This window comes from Fukomys damarensis, unplaced genomic scaffold (genome assembly GCF_012274545.1).
Source record: "Fukomys damarensis isolate Sample0158 unplaced genomic scaffold, DMR_v1.0_HiC HiC_scaffold_19, whole genome shotgun sequence".
In the NCBI taxonomy this organism is placed as follows: domain Eukaryota; kingdom Metazoa; phylum Chordata; class Mammalia; order Rodentia; family Bathyergidae; genus Fukomys; species Fukomys damarensis.
In genome coordinates, this window is record NW_022900931.1 from 55,644,484 (window position 1) to 55,655,404 (window position 10,921).

At 41.5% G+C, this 10,921-nt stretch overlaps 1 protein-coding gene across 4 annotated transcripts in view; it reads right to left on the reverse strand.

The window, feature by feature from the left end:
• Garre1 (granule associated Rac and RHOG effector 1) overlaps window positions 1–10,921 on the reverse strand; it is a 92,805-nt gene that overhangs the window by 48,115 nt on the left and 33,769 nt on the right. For all 4 annotated transcript variants that reach the window (XM_010631813.3, XM_010631812.3, XM_033765739.1 and 1 more), the window contains one exon: window positions 9,056–10,318. In XM_010631813.3, the coding sequence (XP_010630115.1) occupies window positions 9,056–9,550 (495 nt within the window). In that variant the 5' untranslated portion in view covers window positions 9,551–10,318. The remainder of the gene's footprint in view (window positions 1–9,055; window positions 10,319–10,921) is intronic.

Genomic DNA, 10,921 nt, shown 5'->3' on the forward strand with positions numbered 1-10,921 from the left:
TTTTTTTTTCTTTCTTTTTTTGAGACGGCCTCACTCTAACCAAAGACTGGCCTTGAATTCACTATGTAGTCCAGGCTGGCCTCAAACTCGCAGTGATCCTCCTGCCTCAGCCTCCTGACTTCTGGGATTACAGGTGTGCACCACCACACCTGGCTTCAGAGTATCTTCTAAACCCAGATCTTCTGATTCCATGCCTCATATCTCAATCCTTGGGCTGATGTCCCAGTGTCACAGGCACTAGTCATTAGTAAGACACCATGGTCACAACTCATTTCTATGACATGACTGTGCCATGCTATTGTGAACCTCCCAAAGAGTGAAGTTATGAATGAGTACAGACTGGACAAGGCATACACTTGTCTGTTCCAAAGCAGAGTGGTGTAGCATACAGTAACTGCAGCTCCTGGACATAGGCACTGTCAATCAAGAGGAAATTCCAAATGTGGCTTTAAAAGCCAAAATCACCTAGGAAGCATTAGAAAAATGCACTGGTCATTAAGGGTTGGCAGGAGGAACCATACTTTGTCCTAGGTTCAAAATAGCCCAGCATATGAATACTCTTAAATTTAGGACTTTCTTCACACACAGTTCTGAGCTGAGTTCCTGAATAGAGATGTCTTAGCTTGTTTTCTGGTGCTATAATAGAATATGCAGATATGGATAATTTATAAAGGAAAGTTGTCTATTCTGACTAACAGTTCTAAAGGATGGAAAGCCAATAGCAGGGTACCAAGTGGAAGATCAAGCAGATAGGCGGCACGGGCCCTGGACTGCAGGCCTGTGGTAGCTGGGAGCTGAAGTGGGTGATGTCAGAGGACAGAGTTCTGGCTGGGAGCACCCCCAACCCTGACTGTGACGAGCATCTACAGGCCTCGGAGTCAGGCCAGAGTCAGGAGCAGCTTCACACCATAATGCTCATCTTGGACATATCTCATGTAGTTCACTGCTCAGCACTCCTTGAAAACTGAGACCTGCTTAAGGGCTAATACCTGTGTCAGACCTCTTAGAGGGACAGTCCTTTGCCACTGCTCAAAAAGAGAAAATGTCTCTGGGGAAAGACCAAACTCCTTGTATGATACAGTCAGGGAACTCAGCAGCACAGTCCAATGATCCCTAAGCCACTCTAGGGACCACATGCACACTACTTCTCTGGCTCCCAACACAGTCTTGATCCAGTTCCCTTACGCTGTTGGGGACTTCTGGATAGAATAAAGGCAGGCTTGCAGCACCTGAGGGAACAGTGACTATGGTACTCAGGCAAGTTACGACTTATCATGGGGCAGGGATGTAGCTCAGTGGTGCTGCACCTGCCTGGCAAGTGCAAGGTCCTGAGTTCAATTCCCAGTATGGGGGAGGGAGAGAGAATTATTTTATCAAGATATAGGAAAACTGCAGATGCACTGCTGGACTTCACTGGCTTCTTGAGTTTTATTTGTTTGCTTGTTTGGTACCAAAGATCAAACTTAGGCTCTTGTACTTGCTAAACAGGTGGCGGAACCACTGAGCTAAATCCCCAGTCCCCCAGTTTGTTTTTTTGAGACAGGGTCTTGCTACGTAGCCCAGACTGGCCTTTGAACTCAGTGATCCTCATGCCTCAGCCTTCCGAGTGCTGGAATTACAGGCATGTGCCACCATCACTGGCTTGGCTTCCTGAGTTTTTTCTGTGTCCTTACTGTCTTGTACTTACATGGGAGCCACTTGGTTTCTATGCTGCCCTTGGTGTTTCTTTTGGGCTGGCATATAGCAGCAGCATAGAGTCTCAAGGCAGGGTGTAATACTGCTCTTTACCCCACTTCCAGCCCTGCCTCTCAGGGCTGCCAGAAGATGAGGTTGTCCAGGAGCTGAAGTGGGATTCCTCAGGGCTACTATGGAGATTTTGCAGGGAGTGGGTCCGTAGGAGGTGATAGGATACAGGGAATCTCTACCACCCTGCTGCCCTGGGGCTATACCTCAGAGGCATGATAAGTGGAGGTGGAGATGTTACCACCCTTGGATTTGCAGACCTTACTGGGAAGTCTATGCCCTGCCATGCCTGGCATTCTAGCATCAAGTATGTGGCCACTGGGTCACTGAAGACATTGTCTTGGGGATCCACTTATCTCCAAAGGGTCACACCCCACTGAGGGCATGTATTTCAGCCTTTCTGCAATTGGGGAGCAGTTCAGGAGGAGGACTAGGAGAAGGTTCACCCTGGAAGAGCCACAGGTGCTGTAAGATCTGATGCAATATTGGCCACATTCTGGGGTTGAGGGTGAGAAGCCTATGGATGGGGTTTTGCAGGTCCAGGGAGAGGAAAGTGGGACAGGAGTTAACTGCACTTTAGTAATCTGCTACTTACTTCAGATACCCATCATTCCTACAGAATGGCAGGTACCCCAAAACCAACTCTTCTAGCATGATCCCCAGGCTCTGAAAATCGCTGCTCCCTGAGAAGTTTGAGGCAAAAACATTTCAAGGGTACTGTACCATAGTGTGTGGCCAACCATGGTCACTTTGTCTGGGAATGAACCTGGCCTCCAAACTGAAATCGGTAATTTTAACACTGACTTTGGTGTTCAGCAAGATGTTCTCAGGTTTCAGATCCCTGTTAACAATGCCCTGGCCATGGCAGCAGTGTATGGTGCACACAAATCTGCTGGAAAATCATTTGGGTCTCCTCCTCTGGCAGATGTGCTGCCTCAAGTCTCCCCCACCTTCATACTCTAGGATGAGGCAAACTTCATCCTGAGTTTCGATGACCTAGTATCAGGACAACACTGGGATGACCCAGATCTTTCAAAATATTCACCTCAGTCACACTGAGGGCAAGCTCATGTTTCTTCTTCAGTAGCATCTCAACAGCTGTTTGAGTTCCAGTGTTCAGATGCTAGGCCAACAGTCTTAAGGATTCTGTAGTTATCCACGAGGTTCTCCCAATGGGAGAGTGAAGCCCAACAATAATGTTATGACTATGCTCACTACCCAAAGTGGGCACTGTGATGCAGCAAAACTCCACAATCTCCCAGTCACCAATTATCAAATACACTATGTATAAGCTTCAGAGGTCACAGTAAGAGGTCTCAAGAGGACAAAAAACCTACCCTAGCCATTACCTAATATAGCTAACCTTTGAAATGATCTCACACAAAGCTCCATGTAAGAGATCAGAGTGTGAAATGGTCCGGTTGTAGCTGGCCACAACCCACAAAGGTCACCTCACTTTTTGGCCTCAAGGACCTTTTAATTTAAAAAAGGGTAGAAAGGTTCTAGCTAATTTCAGTTATGGAGATTGATACTTGGTGTTTTAGAAGAAAAACTCATAGGATGCTTCAAAGTCCTTTTTGTTTCCAACCTGAAAATATGTATTACCTTTTGTTTTATTTGTTGTTGTTTTGTTTTGTTTGTTTTTTTTTTGAGACAGGGTCTCACTATGTAATTGAGACTGACCTGGAAGTCACTATGTAGCCCAGGCTGGTCTCCAACTCACAGCAATCCTCCTGTTTTAGCCTCCCCAGTGCTGGGATTAAAGGCGTGCGCCACCACGCCCAGCATGTTACCTTTTGTTTTTTAAAAAAATCTCATAATGGAGCCAGGGATTTAGCTCAGTGGCACTGTGCCTGCCTCACAAATTCAAGGTCCTGAGTTCAATCCCCAGTAACAACAACAATAACAACAACAACAACACACCCCATGAAGACTACACTCAACATATCCAATTCCCCTTTAAATTCTTCTTCTTTTTTTTTTTTGGTATTGGGAATGGAACTCAGGACCTTGCTATTATAGTGAGGCAGACAGTGGCACCACTAAGCTAAATCCCTGGCATCTTTCTTTAAATTCTTACTGATCTCAAAGTGATGCTACAACTTCACTGATATTATAATTATGTAACATTCTATTTATAAAAATGCAATAGGGCATATTAATAGGAAGATACCTATTATTAAACTTTCTCCCAAATAATAATGATCAGATTTCTCATCAAAAACCTTGGGTGTCAGAAGGAAATAGGTTGATATGTGCAGTGTTGAATGAAAAAGCAAGACAAAAAAATAACTCCACCCAATTAAGAATTCTATATTCAGCAAACTGTCTTTCAAATATGAGGGAGAAATTCAGGCATTCCCAAATACAAGTGTTGACAAACTTACTTCTCTGCTACTAGACTAACTCTACATAAAAGGGGGTCCAGTCCTTCGAAATAGAAGGACATTAGGCAGGAATTCACAGCAGTCTAAAGAATTAACTCTGATAAAGGTAAATACATGGATATTTAAGAGTCAGGACTTGTTTTATTTTCTACATGATGCAACAGACTCATGTATTTAAAAAAACAAAAACAGAACTGGGTGTGGTGGTGCATGCCTGTAATCCCAGCACTCAGGAGGCTGAGGCAGGAGGATCCCTGTGAGTTAGAGACCAGCCTGGGCTACATAGTGAGTTCCAAGTCAGACTCAACTACATAGTGAGACCCTGTCTCAAAAAACCAAAAAGAAAAAACAAACAAAACAAAAAAACAAGCAGGTAGGTACAAAAGAGACAGAAGATGAGGAGCGTTCCCACTTTATAACAACCCACTCTTGAAATAATTAATCCCACTAGTGAAGAACTCACACAAGAAATACATTAATCCTCTTACTGACCTCATTGCCTCATTACCTCTTAAAGGTCCTACTACCTCACACTGGAAATCAAATTTTAGCAGGAACTTTGCTGGGGACAAAGCACATGCAAACAAAATCTTGTCTAGGCAGTCAAGTCCAGGAATATCAGGCTCTTTCCACAGATATGAATATTAAAGAGCTTCTCCAGGGTTTGCTTATAAAACTCTAAAACAAAACAAAACACAGAAAAATTCCAAAGCCTCGCTATTTCATCCGAGTTGATGAACACTCTGAGAAGAGAGACCCTTACTGGCCTATAGCTAAATCCCCTGACAGTACACAAATTCCAAAAACAACAAATAACTGCTCAAGGGAAAAATCAAAATGTTAAGTCTGTGATCCTATACTTGCAGTCATATTTTAGAACTGACTTATATAAGGCAAATATTTGAAACTTAGAATAGACCCATGATTCTAAAAGCTCTCAATAACAGTTTCCAGACTAGACTTGGAAAGCCTGTTTAGTCAATTATATACAAAAACCATGGTAACATTCCAACTGTCATAATCTATATTTCAACCTGGGAAAGCCAAGTCAAAATCCCAAACTACCACAATAAGAAGCATTTCCCCTTCTCAGTTCAAGAGGTCCCTGCTGGTAACAGGAAAAAAAGAAGGGACAAAATGGATGCTACGCTGCCACCTGCCTCATGAGCACAAGGGCCCAAGTTCGATCCCTGGTACCCCCCCCCCAAAAAAAAAAAAAAAAAACACCCATAAAATCATCTAGGAATTCAAAATGGATGCTACCATACCCAGTGGCTCACTAAGGCTCTATGCCTTTTGGTTGATTCATCTTTTCTAATCATCCTGACCTGGAGAATATGGGCATTTGCTCTCTAGGGCTGCAAAGAGCAATGCATGTCCAGCTGTATCTGTGGAGGCAGGACTCGAAGAGCTCAGTAGTACTTTGGTTAACACAAAAAGCTCTGACCTTCTTTTTCAACACAACTCTTGCCTGAAATCCTACATAAAGCTGAATATGCTATGTCATAATGACAGCTATAATACTGTTCCACACTTTACAAAAGAAGGCAGAGTTCTCCCTCACTGCTCTCTTGCCACATCTCTGATAAAACTAGGTACAGTGGTGAACAACATGGATCTCTATAGAAAACAAAAGTCAAAGTCATGCACTTGGTATACACAACTATGTATTTGTTCACATACAGAGAGTAACAGAATATCAACCAGTGGGGGAAAGAAAAGGATGGAAGAGAAAAACTTAAGTTTTAAATTTCACTGTTTGCTGAGTATGATGCCGCATAATCCCAGCACTCTGGAGGCTGAGGCAGAAGGATCACTGTGAGTTCAAGGCCAGCCTGGGCTACACAGTGAGACCCTGTCTCAAACAAACACTTATCATTGTTTGAATTTCTTTTTGAATCATAGGCATGATTTATGTCTATAATTTTAGAAATAAACCATGTACAGGTACGAATTCTCTATGATGAGTGTTATCATTATGTGTCCCTAAAATATACCAATAAATGTTTTGCTATTAAAAAATTTTTAGAAATAAAATTATGATTAAACCATTTAAAAAACCTAAAAATGGGGCCAGGGATTTAGCTCAGTGGTGCCACCACCTGCCTCAAAAGCACAAGATCCCAAGTTCGACCCCCAGTACCAAAAAACCACAACAAAACAACAACAACAAAAAACCCCCAAAAACCTGAAAATGATAATTTCTCTGGATAGAAGATGTGGTTAGAGAAATAATCACAATTTGGCCAGGAAATGTAGCTCAGTGAGAGAAATTATAAATATACTTCATTACAGAGACCCAAAGTAGAATGACCTAAGCAGATTATTATACATTTATATTAGCACATGCAGCAAGATTCAGCCACTGACCAAATCCATTCTGTGGAATAGACCACTCCATATGATAAAACTGGATTTTACATTTTTAAAGAGCTGGAAAAAAACAAGGAAGAATATATGACAAAGACCACATAAGCCCATAAAGTCTAAAATTTCCTATGTGACTTTTATAGAAAAAAATGTTATGACCCCTGATTTATACCAATGACCTTGGATCTCTTCAACATTTTTTTTTTTTTTTGAGACAGGGTCTCACTATGGAGTTGAGACTGACCTGGAACTCACTATGTAGCCCAGGCTGGACTTGAACTTGCAGCGATCCTCCTGCCTCAGCTTCCCGAGTGCTGGGATTACAGGCATGCGCCACCAGGCCCGGCTTTAAACATTTTTTCTAGCCAGGTGTGGTGGTGCACCTGTAATCCTAGCACTTGAGAGGTTGAGACAGAAAGATTGCAATGAGCTTGAAGCTAGCAAGATCCTGCCTAAAAAACAAAACAAAACAAAACAACCCAACCAGGACTCTGGGAGACCGAAGGAGGAAGATGATAATTTTAAATCTCACCTGGGCAAGTTGGTGACTCAATGAGACTTTGAATTAAAACAAACAAAAAAAGAAAGGGCTGGAGATATGGTTCAGTGTGAAGGCTCTGGCTTTGATCCCCGAGCACAGCAAAAACAAGTAAACAAAAACCTAAATTCCCCTTGGAAATGTCTTCAAAATCACTTTTAAACAATTATATTATTATTATACCAAGGCTGGGGTATAGCTCAGCAGCATAGCATTTGGCTGTATGCCCTGGATTCAATCCCAGCACCACAAAGAACGATGATAACAACAAAACAAAAACAATAAGGCCCTCAAAGCAGTACTAACTTATGCAGCTATCTCAGTTACCAGATTTGCCTCAAAGACTGTGACTTCAGCCTCAGAATAGGGAAAGGAACATTCTCCTGTCCAGCACCTCACATCTAGGAGCTTAAAGTAAAAGGCGAAAGATTTATATGATCTGGAGAGAAACCAGAGTACAGGAGCTTAAAGTCTATGCACAAGCACACACATGGAGAAGCCAATCTCAGATTAACCCTCAGAGCTGGTAAAAATAATTTTAAAAATATATCAGTTAAGCTAATGTAATAAATCAGTTTAGGAAGTCAATTTGTAAATGAAGTAAAGAAAAAAGAATGATACTCTTAATGAACTTACATTCGAATCTTACATTCTAATCTAGAGGCCTGAAAGAGGGAGAGGATTCATTGAACTATCAAAGATCCCCAAGAAATGTAGTATGAATCAAATTCATCAAAACAACAACAACAAAAAAAACCAAATTCATCTGAGTATAAACAGTTGTGAATTTAGAATTGGAGAACTAATTTATCCTATAAGCACATGTAGAACTTGTGATTCATTCATTCATTAATTCTTTCATTCATTTATTTGGGGGGGCAGGTACCAGGGACCGAACCTCAGAACCTTGAGCTTACAAGGCAAGCGCTGGCAACACTGAGGTAAATCCCTGGCACCTTGTTCTGTTTTTATGAGACAAGGTCTCACTACGTACTAGTTCAGGTTGGCCTTGAACTCACTATGCGGCTCAGATTGGCCTCAAACTCATAACAATACTCCTGCCTCAACATCCTGAGCACTGGGATTACAGATGTGTGCCACCATACCCAGTGTGTGGAACTTTTTAAAAACCAATTTTCTATAGAGTATAATGAAAATTCACAAAACTCATAATCACATTTAAAATTCTAAGTACTTTTAACAGTTCGTTATTTGGAAATTAGTTTCCAATATGAAGATTTTAAGGGAAAAAATACAAACCAATTGTTTAATCTTTTTTTTTTTCATTTCTTTCTGCTGGGGTTTGAACCCAAGGCCTTGTGCATACTAAACACATGGTCTATATTGATCTACTTTACCACTCCAGTTCAACAATCTTTTAACTTCCTTAATTTGTTTTTTTTTTGGGTTTTGGTTTTTTGAGACAGGGTCTCACTATGTAGTTGAGACTGACCTGGAGCTCACTATGTAGCCCAGGCTGGTCTTGAACTCATAGCGATATTCCTACCTCAGCCTCCTGCCTCAGCCTCCAAGTGCTGGGATTACAGGCATGCGCCACACCATTCCTGGCTCTAACTTCCTTAATTTGAAATGAAAACAATTTAGAACTTGGCAAGCACAAATTTCTCTTTCTTTTCTTTTTTTTGAGACTGGGTCAAACTGTATGTATGTAGTTCAGGCTGGCCTCAAACTCCTGCCTCAACTCCCCAGGTGCTAGAATTACAAGTATGTACCACTATGCTCACTTTAAACATAAATTTCTTACAAGGAAAGTATCAATGTAAAGAGGATAAAGGTGGGTCGGATATTTAGCTCAGTTGTTGCACCACCTGCCGTGCAAGGTCCTGAGTTCAATCCCTGGTAGAAGGAGGGAAGGAAGGAAGGGAGGGAGGAAAGAAAGAAAAGAGCGAGAGAGACAGAGAGAGAGAAATACTGATGTGAAAAAAACTACAACAGTATCTTCGCTCACCTCCAGAGCACATTTTCCTACCTAAGTATGACATAGAAGGTACTCTACCTCAATGTCCTGGAGACTGAATTCCTTCTGATCTATAAAGTTTGCTGCCCCAGCACTAAGTTCCATCAGCATCTTGGCAATCTCCGGCTTTATGGCTGAGGTCAGCCGACTGGCTGTTTCCATGACATGCTCTTGCACATCTTTGAGCTGCACAGCCGCCTTCGAATAGTGAGAATTCCTGAACACGGTGCTGAAAAGATCTGTGAGCAGAGTACTGGCACGGCAGAAGACGTTGAGGGCGTCCAGGTACTTAGAGATGCCTTGCTGGATGTCAGCAATGGGAGTAGAGTGGGGCATGGTATGGTGGCAGCTGCCTGCAGCAGTCAGACTGCCCAGCGGGGCAGAGGTGGCCGTAGATGCCAGGGGAGCACTCAGTGCTCGGCCCAGCTCAGGCATTGGGTACTGCTGGTGCTGCTGCACCTTCTGCTTGGACCCGCCAAGCAGGAAGCGCCGCTTGTAGTCCATTTTACTGTCCTGGGCACTACAGCAATACATGCGGGGGATCTGTCCCAGGGACTGTGAAAAGGTCAGAGTTCTGATTCTTTTTTTCCAAAACTCTAGCTAGGTATAAAAATAGTGGAGTTCTGCAAATCTAAGTTTTAAAAAAGGCATTTCCATGAGGCAGACGACCATGTGATCAAACATTGAGGTGAGGGCAACAATAGGGTTATATAATTAATATTTTCAGTGTAGACAGGACCTCTGACAAAAAATGAAAGTGTGTCCAAAATGCTGTATAAGAACTGTTTAGCATTCCACTCTCTTAATAAAAAGATACGCTTGTTGAGAAAAATGTTTACTTATAATTGCTCTGCAAGAATATTTTGATACAAGTATTTACAATGGCAGAAAAATAACTTTTAAAAATGTAATATAATGTATCTTTAATACAGCAAAAAAGTTAGAACCCAAAAACCCACAAGCTGATCAACAGCAATTTAAAAAGCAATACAGGGTTATTCCGCATAAAGTCCTTAAGAAGGGAGATCAAATCTCTGCAGAACTTTGACAGAGCCTGCCTGTCAAATAACTGCCTATAAAGATTCTCCTCAAGGCTAAAAATTTCCAAATTTCCTGTAATGTTTTCTGAAAACAAGTTTTCTTTAAAAATGGCATTCGTTATTATAAGTCTTCCTTTCGTTTGCTGAGGTAGCGGTTTCCTTGTAACATTAATAAGAGATGCTTCCAGACTGGGTTGGCCTTCAATTGCAAAGTCTGAAGCAAGAATGCACGGATGTATTCATAAGGCCTCTAAATCATTTCCTGTAAGGGGGGAAAAAGAATAAAAAGTCAGGAAGGCTATAGGACAATAAGTAATTCTGGAACATTAACTTCTGCAGTGCTGTCATACACATAGGTGGGCTACAAATGAATGAAATAAATCATAACTTTACAGAAGTAGGACAACAAAGTTGAACTATGAAGTGATGACTGTTACAAAATTCAAGTTGTACACAAAAATAATGCAATGAAAGGAGTCTGATTTCACACTAATCACTCCACAGCTGAGGGTAACAGGTGAAAATTGATGGCCTGTTCAGTGTTTGGTATTCTTTCGTTTCCTTCTCAAAGAGCTAGCACAACTGCAGAAGAATAAGATGAGTTCAGATGTCCTTGCTATCCATGTGATTGGTTCCATGACCATATGAGGACACTAAACTCTGAGGATGCTCAAGTCCCTTATATAAAATGGCATAATATTTGCATATAACTTAAATATATCCTCTAATATACCTTAAATCATTTCTGGATTACTTATAATACAATGTAAATGCTATGTAAGTAGTTATAGCGCACTGCTTAGGTAACAATGACAAGAAAAATGTCTGTACATATTTAGTACAGATGCAAAAAAAAAAAAATATA